Below are 17,265 nucleotides of genomic sequence, written 5' to 3'. Positions count from 1 at the left end.
TGAGCAAATGGAGAGCTGTGCGGCCCTCCAAAGAAATGCCACCCCGCACCATTACTGACCCTGAGTCAAACCAGTCATGATGAAGGATGTTGCAGGCAGCAGATCGCCCTCCACAATGTCTCCAGTCTCTTGTAACATCTGTCAAATGTTCTCAGTGTGAACCTGCTTTTATCTGTGAAGAGCACAGGGTACCAGTTGTGAATATACCAATCGTGGTGTTCTCTGGCAAATGCCAAGCATCCTGCACGATGTTGGGCTGTGAGCACAAACCTCATCTGTGAACGTCAGGCCCTCGTGCCATCCTCATGGAGCCTGTCATTAACAGTTTGTGAATGCACATTTGTGGCCTGCTGGAGGTCATTTTGCAGGACTCTGGCAGTACTCGCCCTGTTCCTCCCTGCGCAAAGACGGAGGTAGCAGTCCTGCTTCTGGGTGGTTGCCCTCCTACGGCCTCTTTAATGTCCCCTGGTGTACTGGCCTGTCAGACACAGCAAATCTTCTTGCCACAGCTAGATGTGCCATCCTGGATTAGCTGCACTACCTACTCCACTTTTGTGGGTTCTTTACGAGTTTGAAAGCACCACCAACATTTAAAAGTGACCAAAACATCAGCCAGAAAGCATGGATACTGAAAAGTGGTCTGTGGTCCCCTCCTCTTGCTAATTGCCAATCATTTCCACCTGTTGTCTTTTCTATTTGCCCAACAGCATGTGAAATTGATTGTTAATCAGTATCATTACCTAAGTGGACAGTTTGATTTCACAAAATTTGACTTAGTTGAAGTTATATTGTCTCATTTATGTTTTCCCTTCACTTTTGAGCAGTGTAAAATAAAACTATATCCAGCTTTAATCCTGTCTTATGTTTCGATTGGACAGATCGGCGGAGAAAGAACGGGTTGGGAAGCTTACGGTGACTGCTTGGCAGATGGATGAGAAAGCAGATCATAGGATGTCTGTTAGAAGTCTGCCAGAAAGCATCAATGGCCGAGTATGAACTATTAAATGTTTTCTTTTGTTGTTGCTTCTGATCCTTTCGCACCGTATTAAGACCGCTCTTTGATCCCATTAGAAATATGACTGGATTGGAAAACTTTGTTCAGTAGGACTGCAGTCATAAAACCACTAACTGAATCAATTCTTCTGTTGGTTTCATGTGTGCATTGGTGCGTTTCAATGGCCCTTATTATAGTCAGAATTTCCTTATGCACATTATACATACAAAGGTTTCTGCACCTCCATCAGTTTTAGCAATCCAGTGATGGAAGAACATTATTAATAACATAATTAATTTTTTTATCATTTTTCATCAGCATTATGGAGTGAATTTCGTTCTACTATTGTTAAAAGAAGAAAATCATATTTTGGAAATGAAGGTTTAAAAATATATAATACATTGCAGTTAGTTTTACATTTTGTTACTTTAGTTTTTGCGTTTTATAGATCACATCTTTTATTTCCTAATTCAACTTCCTGTTGTATTTACATTCCATATAACAGGGAAGTTATCCAATTTCTTGGACATTTTAGATCATAAAAAGTAATCACTGTTGTCATTCACAGCCATCTTAGGTTTAATCTTGGTCTTCAGGACAAAAACTATTACGATATGTGATAGTTTTAGTTGGTTTTAGTCAACTTAAACTTATAAAGGTTTTAGTCCAGTTTTAGTCGGTTTTGTGTTGCAAAAAAAATGTATTTAATTACAGTTTCGAATAACAACCAAGATTTTTTACTAGACTGACAGCTCTAGTGTAGATACTGCAATTGCTGGGTATAGAATGCTGCCGTGCAGTTCATCATTGCTGTTGGGCAGAAAACTTTGATTTCTAGAATTCCAAAAAAAAGTTTTTTTTATGAATTAATGCTCTACTTTATAAAAAAAAAAGTGTCTCACAAAAGTAGTGAAAATAGCAGATCTAGTTCAACACATCATATTGTTTAATATAGCAGACAGACAAGCTGACAAAATGTACAATCAAGGAATGGTTTTTGACATACAAGGTTTCCATCCCAAATTATGCAATACACACAGATCAATAAAATCTTCATTGCTCCAAAAAGCAAAGAACAAAAAAATTCTTCCTTCTACTTTTGCAATTTTGGCTTTATTTATAGGAATTCACCCTTTATTTACCGCTGCTCAGGGGTCAAAGAAGATTTAAATTCACAGGGTTTTGATAAAAAAAAAAAATACAAAGAGAACCTAGATAATTGCCTTGAAATGCCATGACAATCCAGACCTAAATTGAATGAAGATGCTAGCTAAAATGTTGACATATTTAAAGGAAACATAGAAATTTTTTTAATGACAATACAAGGAAACATTTACATCATATTTAAGTAGAAACGAGAACAATGAGATAAAAATATGCAAAGATCTATGAACCTTTTTAATCAGGCTCTTTTTCCAAAAATAAACAGAATTCAGTGAAATATTTTATTTGGATCTAATTTAGGGATTCCTTTTGGTAGAAATTAAAGAATGTTTAGCATCACCTCTTGTGAGCTGGAAGAAATTAAATCTTGATAGTTAGAGAAAGGGATTTTTAAGCGCTTGGCAGAGGATGATCAGCCACATAGTTTATTAAGTAGTGAGAGCAGAAAGAGTCAGACTGCTGAGTGCGAACCATCAGTGCACAAAGACATTTTTGCACAACCACAGATCAGAATTTGTTGGTGTTGAGCGTGTAGTACCGGACCAATCCGGGTTATTTTCTCAGACTGCTGCTGCCATGATCCATCTGTGCTCCTGCAGCATGAGAAACACTGTGAAGCAGGTGGTCGCCAGGACGCAGCTATGCGGCTGATATTTCTTTGCCGATTACATCTGACCCACCATCCACTAATTTTTATTTAGCTCGTCGACTAAAACTCAAACCTATGACTAGTCATGTTTTAGTCATCAAAGATCCATGTTTTAGCTCTTCAGTTTTCGTTATCGTCACGAAAAAAGGATCCTTGACAAAAACAACACTTATGGAGAGCGACTGTTTTAAGTGAAGTGAAGCATGTTTTGATCCTGATGCTAACCGCTAAGAGCCTAAGCTAGAACCTGGATCTTTGTAGCATAGGTCTCCATCTGGGTTAGTATCTCCTAGCAGCAGTTTCTTCCGCCAAATCTTCCCTTCCTTGTTTTGTCCTCCTCCTCTTCATCACCTCTTATTATTTCTACATTATTATTCATTTCAAAGAGTTCCGCTCCAAACTAAAAAGGTTAAATGTGGCGGAGCAAGCACTACAAGACCTAGCCTACGTCATTTACCCGGAATGTAACAACTTGCTGACGTCTGTGTGACGATATATTATAAAGATCTATAAAAATTAAACATCCTACAGTCGTTTATAAACTAGATTGTTTATTTAAAAAAATGCAGATTTTCCAGATAAAGTCTATTCTTACAATAATCACCAATGCTGGTCTTGACCATTTGTTCAGAAGTTGCATATCTTAGTTTGTTAGCTTCTACACAAAGTGAACAGAAATAAACAACTTTTTACATCCCTTAAACCAGAAACTAGAGGCAGTTAACAACCATTCCCCCGCTCTTCTCAAATTTTTTTTTATTTTTACCATCATAACAGACTTTCTTCAACCTTTCTTCGTCCATGCTGCATTTTCTCTGAAATTAGAACTTCAGCTTTACCTTGACTACATGCTCTAATTGTGCAGTACCCATAAGATTAGCGAAAACTTTTAGGATTTCACTGTGGGTTTGTTTTCCCTGCAGACGGTGCTGCCGGTCGATGAGAGCCTGACCGAGTCGATGGGAGTCCGGATCAAATACGCCTCGTTGGGCAAAGATAGCCTGCTGCGCTCAGGTGAGAATCCGCCTGCTTCACAAAGTAAAAGAGTAGGGGGGGAGAAAAGAAGTAGGTCAGAAAGACAGAGTAGCAGCAGGAAACAAGGTAAATGAGTCAAAGAAAGCTTCTAGGTGAGCAGATAAAAGCTTCTCAGTGCTTCAATCAAAAGCTCCTGTGATGTGAATGTCAAACAGTGTTTGGAGGCACCATGTCCAGGATGTACCGCTTCCCAACAACCGACGGGAAGCATCTCCGGGTCCTGGAGCAGATGGCAGAGAGCGTCCTGTCCCTCAACATTCCCCGGCAGTTTGTTAAGCTGCTTCTGGAGGAGGACACTGCCAGGTACAAAACATACATCTGTGAAGTCAGCACTTAGTAAAACATGATGTAATCAGTTGTTTGTTGTTGGTTTTTTTGTTTTTTGTTTTTGTTTGATGATGATGCAGCATCTTCTGGTTTTGCTTATTGTAAAATGTTTCTTTTTTTTTCTGTTTTGAATATCTGTTTTAGGGTGTGTGAGCTGGAGGAGCTGGGAGAGTTGTCCCCCTGCTGGGAGAGTCTGCGGCGACAGATCGTGTCCCAGTACCAGTCCATAATACTGGCATATCAGGAGACATTATCTGACCTCAATGGATACAGAGGTTGGTGTCTGCACAGCTCCCTAAACCTTGGTAAAAAAAAATGAAAACATGGAGCTGTGAGTGAGCCCTGTCTTTTGACCGTTTCCCTCATCAGGTCCATCATTCAAAGCTAGCAACCTGAAGGCAGACAGGAAGCTGGAATTCATGCCGACCAACCTCCATGTGCAGCGGATGAGGGTGCAGGATGAGCTGGGCTTCGGTAAAACATCAGATTCAAACAGTAGTGCGCGCGCTGTTCGTCCCTCTGCTAACGTCTGTTTCTCTCCACAGAGCACACCTATGATGTGATAACGATCGGCGCCCCGGCCGCTCACTGTCAGGGCTTTAAAAGCGGCGGCCTCAGGAAGCTCATCCAAAAGTTCGAGGAGGCGAAGAAACAGTGAGTCTCAAAATGGAAAAAAAAAAGTTCAGAAAATGTCACTTTCTTCCTTTTTTCCTTTTTGCTTTTGCTTTAGCTTCATTCATATTTAAGTTCTTATTTCAAACACTTGGAAGAATCAAATCATCACCTGCTTTGATTTGACTTTAATTAATTTACTGTTTCTTTGTAAAATACAATGGCTTTTCTTCCTTATTTGTTTCTGTTACTTTTTTTTTATCAGCGTTTATGAGGATGGATGGTGAGTTGTTGCATTGATTCAGCTTATTTTCATTTCACAGTTTGTATCTCACCGCTAAGATGGAAAATTCCAGGTTATAGCTTGTTAAATCATTTAAAACCATTTGTCTTAAAAATATTTAAATGTTCAAACAATAAATTTATATTCTCTTTTAGCCATAGAGACCCTTTCCCTAAAATCTATAGTTTAGTCCGCTACCTATATACTTTATTTTGTTTTTTGTTTTTAGCTATGGAGCAGTAATAGGCAAAAAAAATTGTAGTTTATTATTAGAAAGTGATTTAAATAACATATCTAAGCAAATAAAAATGTGAAACATGGTTTAAAAATTAATCTAAAGTTTGATGGATCCTCTTTTTCACATGAAATAATCTGTTTTACAAATATAAAGGTCCATATTCAAGTTATAAGCCCACACAACAAAAAATCAAGATTAAAAAGGTGGTTATACATAGCGAACATCCGTCCTGGTCTTAACATCCACTTTATTTTGAAGTAATGATTTCCAGCACTGGGTGTGATGAGCTGACATACAGTAAAAAAAAATATTGAGCCTATGAGTGTCATTTCAAATCAAAAGTATTTTTGCATTGATTCATTACAATCACAATTATTGTAATTATTTTTGGGTCCAGTCTGGGTGGGGGGAGGGTGTGGTTTTTGAATGTGTATAAAGTTTGAAAAACGGAAAGTCTTTTGTAACCATGAAGATGATCTATTGTTTTACCTCTGACTTTTCAATAAAAAGATTTGGGAAAAAACAAAAAAACAAGTATTTTTACATTGCAACTGTGAATTTGAAGTTTTAGTGACAAATAAAATAGATGTTTTCTTAGTAGTATATCTTTTTCTAACTTTTACAATAACATAAAGAAGTTATACCTCTTTGCTGTGTGCTTCACCCATAAAAAAATCTCTTGCACTCTCAGTTTTGCTCCAGTTGATTAAAAACTAATTTGTTCTTTGTTTCCTACGATGATAGAACAAAATTTCCTTTTACACCATGTGAACCAGAGCCAGATATGTGTATGCTAATGGTTAGTGCAGAGGAAAATCGAAAATAAAATTGTAATCTCAATTGAAATTAAAAAAAAGAAATTCCCACTTTAAATTTTTGGCTAAATCCTACAGCCCTGAATCAGAATGCTGAGGACTGATGGAAGTCAGTTAATGTATCAGGCTATAACCTACAATTTCCAAATAACACTGCCTTTATCACCGCATAAACTACCACTGCTTCATTGAGTTTTCACCAAAGCCAAATATCACGTAAAATATTATCTCTTAATATGTATTTGTAAAGTTAAAGTTAGAGGTTGGCTGTTTTCTTTTGTTTTCCAAAGACTGAGAAAGCCCGTTTCTAAAGTTCAAAAGCTATCGCCTGATGTTATACATGTTGTCAAAAACACCGTCTCCAGCAGGCATGTGCATGCAAAATCTGTATAACTCTTTAGCCATCTTATGCAAAGTAAAATTCGAGAGGCAAGTGAAATCTCGACATCTTTTGGAAACAGATCTTCTCTAAACCAGCTGCTCTTCCTCTATATATGTAGAACAGAATGTCATCAGCATATGGGTTGATCATTATCCTTTATCCCAACAGCAGCGCTCTCTCCAGCTCACAGTCCATCGTCTATATACCCCAGGACATAGTCCGAGCCAAAGAGATCATTGCTCACATCAATACGCTCAAGACTCAGGTCAACTACTACGCTGAGAGGCTTTCCCGAGCCGCCAAAGACCGATCAGCCAGCGGGCTGGAGAGGACGCTGGCTATTTTGTCCGATAAGGTACCTTAGCAGTAAGGTAAATCATTTTCTTATTTTGGATTCATTTTTTCTGATATTTCATCATCACTGCGGTCAGACTCGTCAGCTGGTGACGGTTTGCGACTGCAAACTGCTAGCTTCGGCCATCCAGGCTTTGAATGCGGCTCGGCCCGAGTACATCGCCTCCAAAGCGTCCCCTACGGCCGAACCAGAACAAGTGGTCCTCCGCAACGACCAGGACACCCTGCTCGCCAAGTGGAGCGGTCGCAACAGTCGATCTTCACTGCATGTGGACTGGCATGAAGAGGAATGGGTGGGTTTTTTAACAAAATCGTCATTAAATTCCTCCTCTCACTATCAGTTATTTAATTTTTTTTCCCCGAATTACAAATCGCTTTTACCACATCCAGGTGGTTCAATTGATAATCTTTTGTCGTCTACTCAGGAGAAGGTTTGGGTAAATGTGGACAAATCTCTGGAGTGCATCATCCAGCGTGTGGATAAGCTGTTACAGAAAGAGAGGAGACCCAGCAGCAGTAGCCTGGACAGTACCCAGAATGACCTGCAGGGCGGCAGCGGCAAGAAAGGTGACACGCTTTTTTTGTGCTTCTTCACCATTTATTCTTTAAGGAAATTGAAGCTGAACTTATCCAATTTCACCATCATGTTTTATTAAAAAAAACTTCCTTACTTGTTACATTTAGTGGATTTGTTGGTGTAAATGAACTTTGTTTGTGAAAAGGGGAGGAAAAAAGACGAGCTTTCTGGATCAACCCGGGAAGTTTGTCACAGGAATCATTGCCATCTGAACCAACTCCATCGTCCTCATCACCTCCACCATACTCTTCCTCTTCGCCTGCCCTGTCCTCATCTGTACGGCCCCCCAGCCCCGAACAGGAATACTGTATGTTTTGGTTTCTTACTGTTTGTTCTTCTATCACCGCGTTCAGGTTCCAGTCTGAAGTTTATATCCACTCATCATCAGAATGCGTTTCTGGGCTTCAGATTGTATTTTTAAAACCCCTTTTACCACGTTAGGTTTTTAAAAACAAGAGTTTTCCAAGTGATGTGGATTGTTTCTAATCCATCGAAGCTAAAAACTGCATCCACAAATAAGCGAGTTAGAGATCAAACTTTTATCTTAGTTCCGGTTGGCTGTTTGTCAGAATTGCTAGATCTTCTAAAAATGTTGGTTGTATTCCAACACAGACCTTGCGTTTAAGCATTGTCGAACTTTAACAGGGTTGAAATCAGAGCTTTAAAGGAGGCGGATTTAGAAGCTAACTGAAACGTTAGCCTGATTTATCTGCTTTGCGTTGGTTATCATTGTCTTGTTTTATACTTTAATGTACTTTGTGAAACAGTTAGAGTTTCAGGTTACAAAAGGAATGAAGAGGAAGATGATGGTGATGGCAGAAAGGGTGAGACTCTTCTATCCACCTGAAAGCTGCACAAACCAATGTGGTCAAATTGATTCAAAGTTTTTATCTAAGGAAAACCAGTTGATTGCATCCACTCATTGACTCGAAGGAAATCCCTGACACCAAGCAATGCTTGTAGCGAAAGTGGAGAGGAAAATCTCCCTTTTAATGGGAAAAAACCTCCAGCAGAACCAGACTCCATGTGGTTTTCAAACGTGGAGAATCGCATACTCATGCGCACATATCTACTCCCCACAAGGATTTTAAATGGTTTATGTGTGTAGATACAATACATCCAATACATCACAGCCATGAGTTCATGATCTTTCCCTTCTGTGCTCCTTCATCACAACCAGATCCAGTCCTCTGATGCATATGGATGGAAAGGTTCAGATTAGTGAAGTTTAGCGACTACTTGCTTCATTCTTTATGTTCGTCCACTATTATAATCGCAGTGTCACTTTTCACATGATTGGCATCGACTGATTGCGCTTTAACCAAGGAAATGCATCTGAGCCACTCTCTCTATTTACATTGTTCGGGTTTAGTGTGACGGCTCCATATGGACTGTAACAGTTTTTACTTAAAAAAGACATGAATATTCACAGATTTTTTTTTGTATGCTACAGTTCTCTTAAATGTTTTAATTTTGATCAATATGTGAAACCATCTTGGCTGTTTGTTTGTTTTTACGTTATTGGAACGCCATACGTTGTCCAAGTTTCCATCGTCTCGTTGCTTATTTTACATAAACCATTTGGATTCAGTCCTTTTTCTATCCATCCGCCTTGTACTGAAACAACCCACAACATAATACTGCTAACACCAAGCTTTATGCTTGACAATGTGGAGCGGCTGCAGATTTTAGCCAATCTTGAAAGATTTGAATTTTGTGTTGGTTCATGTCTGGAATTGGCTTCAGTGACAGAGAATTTGGTATTCCAGAGTACAGCAGGGGGGAGCTTAGATGTAAAAATAGACCCTTTGTGGAAGACAGACGATTTTGAGCTGAATTAGAAATCTAAAATAAAAATAAAAAGTTTATTAAAAAACATTCAAAATGTAAATGACATGATTGTGTATAAACCTCAGACTGAAACTAAACTTCTGTGGTCTCTCCGTCTGCATTATGTTCTTTGATATGATGGAGCTAACGTGATTCCTCATTTTCAGCCTCTTGTCTGTTATCTTTGTCCACAGTGATTCAGTCGGTACTTTAAATGTTGCTCTGGACCACGGTCAAACATCTGCTCCATCTATTCCTTTAAACAATACTAAAGCAGACATATCTGTTTTGGAGTCTTTGCCTGAAAGATCTAACCCTCTTAAAATAAAAGCCTTATGCTGGTTTTTCTTTGTTAGATCTTTGACCCTGGTCTGCAGTGTTCTCTATGTGGCTTACAGTGTCTGCTAATCATGCATGTTGCACCTTCACCCCTTCTTCCAGATGGAAGCCCGAGTGCAGAGGAGGCATACCCAGGTAAGAGCTGCTGCTTTCAGCATCATGTTTTTCAGAGAAATGACATCTCTCTGTGTTCAGCTGCAAGAATGAGGCTGCAGAACCTCTGAAAGCTTCAACCAGCTCATTTTATCTTCACTGTGAAGTTTTAATCAGTCTGGCTGGAAATCTGGAACCCATTTTAGGTTTCTTACAGAGATCCCAATGTTTTTGATTAAAAGGAAATGATTCTCACACGTTTTAGTGTAGTTTAGCCTAAATCCCCCCATCTTACTTAATGTCCATAATTTATTTTTCCCCATATATTATCACGTTTCAAACTAAAACCTGTGTAGGGTGTTTGAAAGTTTCAGAAAAGGTTCATTTGAACTTTATCGGACTTAATCAGAATAAATTAGGTAAAATTATTTGGTAAAAACCTTTAAATTCCATTCCCTGTAATTGAAATCATTAATGTCTACTGATTACAAGACTGAGCTTTGGGTTTCAAGCTCTTTAACTAAATATTTCCTTCTGAAATAAATCCTGTTCTTCCAGCTACAAAGCTTTTCTTGTTTCTATGTTCCTAACTGTAAGAACCAGGGTTAAAATCTCATATAAATCATTTTTGTAAATAACCAACACAGATGTATAAGCAGTTGAATCCAAAAGGGGAAAAAAAACAACAAAACGCTGCAAAAGTCGCACTTAATGTTTGACCAGTTGGCTCCAAAACTATGGAGCTCAATATTTTTTTTGAACTTTTTATTTTCAATAACAATTTTTATATCAACACATACATATGTCCACTCTTGTCACATCTCACAATTCACATCTTAATATCTGTTTTTATAGATCATTTTAGACCTTTCACTTACATCAGGCATACAGGCTGTCTATTCCAGCTCCGTTAACAGTGATCCAGGGGCTATTGATGGAAAAAAATAACAAAAAGAACCTCCAAAAATGACAAATAAAGATGCTTTTCTTTCAGATAGACATTAGCCCGATTAAGAGAAACCCATATTCATTAACAACATCCATGGATTTATAAGTCACAATGATTACAGTGAAATGTACAACAGTAGGCACACTGGGAAAACAGATTAAAGTAATAAAAGCACATGATACAAGATAAAGTCACCAAAGAGGCGTCAAGGACCCAATATGAATTTAGCTATGGAGCTCAATATTAATAAGCTTACTTATACACAGGTTTAAACATTTGCAAGGCTAGATTCACAGAAATATCTGTGATGCATACACAGTTATATCTCAATTTACAAACTACCAGTTGTAAATTTCACTGCAAGGAGCAAAGGCGCATTTCTCTGCAACATTTCTATTGGTCAAGATTACATTTTTTGTTGGGCTTTAAGTGGAGAAAATGCGATCTGTAAAACTCCATCTGGCAAACAAAAATAAAGTTTTGGAAAATATAAAACCTGCAAGACTCTTAGAAAAATAAAATATGAAAAATGCATTTGAAAAAAAAAAATACCTATGTTAACTGCAAAGTTTCTTTAAAGATTTTTTCAACGGTATTATTTTTGGGTTAAATTTATTTTATTTTACTTTTTTTCAAATTTTGATTTACAAAAAGTCTTCTCTGCTTGCAACAATTGAATGGAACAAAATTAACTAAATAGCGTTGCAGGATCAGAACAAGCTTTATAAATGGACATTTGAAAAAAAAAAAAAGCTAAACATTGTTTGTAAATGTTTTTTTCCATAAGGGAAACATCTTTTCTTTCCTATAATCTATCTTCCTTTTGCTCTGCATCGTGCTAACACTTCTAGCAGAGTATCAAATGTTAGCTCTCGTTTAATACAGAGGCTATTGGAGATATAGTTTTTAACAGATCTGGGCGCGTTATTGTTGCACAAACTTCAGAGGAACGCTTTGGGCAGCATGAGATTAACCCTTTAAGAATGAACAGAGAAAATCTGTAAGATGCAAACACTGATTATTAATACTGCGTTTATTTTGGTTTTGAAGGAAAAGTCAAAAACAATGTAGCTGGCTCTGTCAGCAGCCCTTCTGCTTGTCCTCTGTCCCACCTGCTGCCTGTTTCTCCCCATTTAAGTCTTTTAATATTCAGCTACATGCAGCTTGGCTTCATGCTCACGTCTGCTTTCCGTCTGTTCCCAGGCGAGTGGAGCGAGGCGCTCTACCCGCTCCTCACCACGCTCACCGAGTGCGTCACCATGATGAGCGACAAGGCCAAGAAGTCCATGGTGTTTCTGCTCATGCAGGACAGCGCCCCCACCATATCCATGGACGTCTCCCTGCAGTACCGCCGGGACGTCGTCTTCTGCCAGGCGGTCAGCAGGCAAAACATGATCTCGCCTCCACACACGCATATTATCATCTTTCCATATGCAGTTGGGACCGTGTGTTTACTCCCATTGATTTCCAATACCTTTCCATCCTCTAACCCTGACAATACTCATAAATCTAACCATTATATTCACGCACGTAAACCTTAACTAAATTCACACCTTATCTGAAATCTGAAAAATGGTCCTCACTCTGATGCCAAACCAGGAGGACACACACCTTCAGATCAATCTGCTCGTCTCTGGTGATTCATAACCAGGCTTATAAATATTCCATAGAGGTGAAAAAGGTCAACTCACTGTGGCGTCTAAACTTCAGATGAGTAATAAGATCACAGATTGAATATCACACAACTACAGAGCTTCCAACGTTTCATTTTTAAGGCCTTCCTTCATATTTTCAATTTATGTTTAAAAAGAGTAGAAAACAATCACTCTCAGTCTTGAAGGCAGTACAACGTTCTAAGACAAACTGAGCTCTGCCATTTAACCACATACAGTTTAATTATATCTCTTTATTAAGATCTGAGGGCAGGAGAGGACAAACGGAAAAATCTTTCAAAAGTAACTTTCCTGGTGAGTTTAGATAAAGAAAACACCATTTCTTCTATTGGTAAAATGGACAGTTGTTGTTGACACAAAGTTGAAAGTCATGTAGCTTAATTTGGCTAACTGACCCTTCTAAAAGTGGCTAATCTGTTAGCTACTGAGATCTTAGGGCAGGAGAAGCCTAATGGAAAAAACTTTCAAAAATGACTTTCCTGGAGATTTTAGACAAAGAAAACAAAAGTTCTTCTACTGGTAAAAATGGCCGGTTGTTGTTGACACAAAGTTGAAAGTCATGTAGCTTAAGTTGGCTAACTGACCCTTCTAAAAGTGGCTAAGCTGTTAGCTACTGAACAAAGCTAGCCAGAGTCCTTTATACCATGGCCTTGCAGTTATTTAGTTACTCATAAGCAGATCTTTTCAATTTTGTTTTCCATCAGTTAAAGCCCAATCAATCATTATACACGCTAATATTACAGATGCTAATGTATCAGCTGCATAATATATCATGGCAACATTTTACCAATCCTTTAGTGTAATATCAGAGGTATGCGAATAGATCTGGTACATTTACAGATCTTTTTTCCCCTCTTTCTTGCCCTGTGTAGTCGTTCCAAATAGTCCAGCTATCATTGTCTGAATGTTAAGAAAACTTCAGCATGTTGTAACCTGGCAAAACAGACCGATGATGTTTTAGACACAGGCACACATCCAGATAAAAAAAAAGGCACAGGTTGGACAGTTAAAGTTTTTAAATGCCTCAGTCTGTGAAGCTTACTCTTGTTCTGATGCGTCGCTGCAGCTAACCGCACTGATCTGCGGCTTCGTCATCAAGCTGAGGAACTGCCTTCGAGATAACGGTTTCCTACGGCAGCTCTACACTATCGGCCTGCTGGCACAATTCGAATCCCTGCTCAGCACCTATGGTTCGATACCAAACCTCTCTGACCGTATTTCATCACTTCTTTTTGTTTTACTGGATCATCATCGACCATCTTTGTGTGTTTAGGAGAGGAGCTCTCCATGTTGGAGGATATGAGCATCGGCGTCATGGATCTGCGTAATGTCACCTTTAAGGTAACATTTTTTTTAAATATATATATATATATATATATATATATATATATATATATATATATATATATATATATATATATATATATATATATATATATCAAAAAGGGGAATACTGGGTAGTGATGTCGGCTGTGTTTGGATCCAGGTCACCCAGGCGACGGGCAGCTCCGCCCCCGACATGCTGCCCATCATCACAGGCAACAGGAACGGCTTCAACGTCCGCATCCCGCTTCCGGGCAGCATGTTTGACGCGTTGCCGCGGGAGATCCAGAGCGGGATGCTGCTGCGAGTCCAGCCGGTGCACTTCAACGTCGGCATAAACGAGCAGCAAACGTTGGCCGAGAAGTGAGTGACCTTCACACTCATGTCTGCTGAAGACTTTCAAAGGGACTAAATGAAAGCAGAGCTTGTTTTTTTTATTTTCAGGTTCGGGGACACATCCCTGCAGGAAATCATCAACGTAGAAAGCCTCTCCAGGCTGAACTCATACTACGAACAGTTCAAAGAAGTTCTTCCTGAGGACTGTGAGTTAGGCAAAGCTTTATTTTATAATCCTTGAATCTCTAAATATATGACATTTCAGAAAGAGAGCATTTCAGCACTTGAATTTTTCTTGTGCCTGAAACCCTGCTTATTTCTTGTCAGGCCTCCCAAGGTCTCGTTCTCAGACCTGTCTTCCTGAGCTGCTGAGATTTCTGGGTCAGAACGTCAACGCAAGGAAGAACAAGAACGTCGACATCCTCTGGCAGGCTGCTGAGGTAACTAAGGAATACAGTGTCCCCCCCAGCCCCCCCCTTTTTTTTCTTTTTTTTTTTTTACAAATAAAAGAACGCAGTATTTTCCAAAGTATTCAAGCCCCCTGATATTACAGATTCAACGGTATGGGTAGCCCATTTTACAGTATCGTACCACGTTTGTTGTGCCACATTTCCGGTTCAGCTTCAGTAACTTTTGTGTGGAACAAGGCCACATTTTTACCCCCCCCACCCCGTTAATTTTTTTCTACTTTTTGTTTGACTTGCAACTGAAGAACCTCAATTAACTTAGGAGTGAGTGGAGCAAAATAATCCTAATGCTACGTTCACACCTCATGCGATTGAAGCAGCTGTGAAGAAAAATATCAGCTGTGCTGCTGCAATCAACACCTTCGTTTGAGCTCGGCCTATTTTTCAATGTAGTCCTGTATCTGACTGTGACTAACTGAATGTGCTCTTTTAGTCCTCTGACGTGGGGGCTGGCTCAGAGCTCCCTGGCTTTGTCTTTCTTGGACAGGGCCGCCTGTAGAGCTGGTTGACAAGTTCCTTTATATTTTTGCTTATTTCTGTATCTCTGCTTCTGTTTACTTGAACCCCAGTCGTTCTCAGCAGATGGCCGCTCACTCTGAGCCTGGTTCTGCTGGAGGTTTCTTCCTGTTAAAAGGGAGTTTTTCCTCTCCACTGTCACTTCAAGCATGCTTAGTGTGAGGGATTGTATTCGAGTCAATGAGTCGATGCAATCAGATTGTTTTTCTTAGATAAAAACTTTGAATCATTTTGACTGTATGATCTGGTTGTGCCTTGAGATGACATGTGTTTTGAATTATCGCTATATAAATACTGAGTTGAATTGGTTTACATGCGAAGTCAATGGTTGACGCGCATCAAAAAGTCCTGCAGCATGTCTAAAGCAGCGCATCTTGACACAACTGAGCAACTGAAGCAGCGCCTCGTGAGCTTTTGAGCTCTTCACAAACAGCAGATGCTGGAGTTGGAAAATTTGCAGCTCGATGCGCCACATCAACCAATCAGAGATGCTGATCTGGGAGCTGGACACAGCACTGCTGATGCAGATTGCTATGATCACTCCACTGAAACAGTTTAGTAACGACTAAATTAACTTAAAATGTCAAAACCTGCTTGCAAAATATGTTCGCTTTTATTATTCTGCTGCCTGCAGTTTCTTCCACATACCTGATAAATGCTATCATCAACTTTCAGCTGCAAGGAACAGTAGCGGAAAATCCCCTGCTGCTGCTGGGTATTCCCAGTGACAGCGCACCGCCTGTATGTGGGGATCTGAGCGGCTCAGACAGCAAAATAATATTGTAAGGCAGGATCGTAATCTTGATGAACTGACTGCACAGATATTTTGATATTAAAACTACTTTTACCCACAGATCACAGCAAATATAGCGAAGCCACTCTCTGCCATTGAACACAAGAGTAGCAGAAGCATCAGATGCATCTGGACATACTTTATCAGACACGCTTCAGGAGCATCAAAGATGCTCTTGAGGCAAATCTGACCTTTATGTGTGCAAGCTTCAAAAATGAAGCAGCAGATGCTTTTTTTGCTGCTCAATGCACATCCGGTGTGAACGTAGCATAAAAGGGATATTAGGACTCAGTTTTTAAAGTTTAATACAAACTACCTTAGATAGATAAGAATGCACTAGACCATTTAATTCCAATAAAGGTAAGGAGCAAAATCTGAAAATCAGCTTCAATCTTACAACGATAGAAGTAAAGGAGTGTCAGAACTGGAGCAACATAGTCAATCATTTGATAGCAAGCCACTAATTATAGATAAGTAGGTTTCAGTTTTCAACAAGTCAGCCCATCTGCCATTGGTTAAAGGTGTGTAAAGCTGCAAGTCATCAGCATAAAGTAACATTGAAAGAACGTAAAAGAAGGCAGCAGATAAAGAAAATATAGCAATGGACCAATAACAGACCCTTGAGGAACCCCGTAACTTGTACTCTTTCCATTTCTGGATGATATATTTAACAGTGTTTTGTGAGATGCTTTGGAAATCTTTTTGTAGACTAATTTGTTTTTATTCATAAAAGGTGCTTTAAATCTTTAAATATATTTTTGTGATTGTAATGTGACAAAAATAAGGAAAATTCCATGGGGTATGAACACTTTTGTAAACCACTGGAGAAATAAACAGAAGAAAGGAGAAATCTGTTACAATTGATCTGTTCTCTTTTCTGTTTTAGATTTGCCGCCGGCTAAACGGTGTCCGTTTCACCAGCTGCAAGAGCGCCAAAGATCGCACGGCTATGTCGATTACACTGGAGCAGTGCCTGATCCTGCAGCATGAACACGGCATGGCGCCGCAGGTCTTCACGCAAGCGCTCGACTGCATGCGCAGGTAGGAGAACTAGTCTGTTCCGGAGAGAGATTTAGGGCAACAGAATGCAAATGTTAAGCATCATAAAAACACTGATCTAACCAGATTTGTTGGTATTTTATAAAAAAAAATGATCTGCTGGAAAGGAAACAAACTTAAGTTAATCTCTGGCAAAATATGTAAACATTTCATCTAACTGTTAGGGTTGTTTTCGTACCACCATCAGCTTCATTTTTTTCTTGTCCTACTTCATTCCTTCATTGGCAAAGAGTAAAGGCGACCAGTGATTTACTTTGTCACCAGCATTTTTGACCATTTCTTTTTGGTCTGTTTTCCTGTATAACTTTGACTTTAGCTGATAAGATTTAAGCTGCAAACCAAAAAAAACAATGTTCTGGGCAAGTACTTATAACATCTAATTAAAAAAACTGGCAATTAATTACTGCAACTTTTAAAGGAGAAGTTCGGTTTTTTACACTTTAAGCCCATTTTCTGT

At 39.1% G+C, this 17,265-nt stretch overlaps 1 protein-coding gene across 5 annotated transcripts in view; it reads left to right on the top strand.

Moving 5' to 3' along the window:
- LOC107086469 (type I inositol 3,4-bisphosphate 4-phosphatase-like) overlaps positions 1-17,265 on the top strand; it is a 53,420-nt gene that overhangs the window by 24,307 nt on the left and 11,848 nt on the right. The window contains exons 8-26 of one of the 5 annotated variants that reach the window (XM_015377432.1): positions 879-990; positions 3,731-3,821; positions 3,998-4,145; positions 4,314-4,444; positions 4,539-4,643; positions 4,715-4,823; positions 5,047-5,064; positions 6,668-6,854; positions 6,931-7,146; positions 7,279-7,420; positions 7,576-7,737; positions 9,702-9,734; positions 11,845-12,017; positions 13,381-13,504; positions 13,588-13,655; positions 13,801-14,000; positions 14,082-14,179; positions 14,301-14,413; positions 16,636-16,790. In XM_015377432.1, coding sequence (XP_015232918.1) covers positions 879-990; positions 3,731-3,821; positions 3,998-4,145; positions 4,314-4,444; positions 4,539-4,643; positions 4,715-4,823; positions 5,047-5,064; positions 6,668-6,854; positions 6,931-7,146; positions 7,279-7,420; positions 7,576-7,737; positions 9,702-9,734; positions 11,845-12,017; positions 13,381-13,504; positions 13,588-13,655; positions 13,801-14,000; positions 14,082-14,179; positions 14,301-14,413; positions 16,636-16,790 — 2,385 coding nt within the window. The remainder of the gene's footprint in view (positions 1-878; positions 991-3,730; positions 3,822-3,997; positions 4,146-4,313; positions 4,445-4,538; positions 4,644-4,714; positions 4,824-5,046; positions 5,065-6,667; positions 6,855-6,930; positions 7,147-7,278; positions 7,421-7,575; positions 7,738-9,701; positions 9,735-11,844; positions 12,018-13,380; positions 13,505-13,587; positions 13,656-13,800; positions 14,001-14,081; positions 14,180-14,300; positions 14,414-16,635; positions 16,791-17,265) is intronic. The other 4 variants (XM_015377433.1, XM_015377435.1, XM_015377434.1 and 1 more) reach the window with 4 other exon arrangements.

The sequence above is a fragment of the Cyprinodon variegatus genome, unplaced genomic scaffold (genome assembly GCF_000732505.1).
Source record: "Cyprinodon variegatus isolate N-32 unplaced genomic scaffold, C_variegatus-1.0 Scaffold153, whole genome shotgun sequence".
NCBI lineage: Eukaryota > Metazoa > Chordata > Actinopteri > Cyprinodontiformes > Cyprinodontidae > Cyprinodon > Cyprinodon variegatus.
This window is presented reverse-complemented; position numbering and strand designations above follow the sequence as displayed.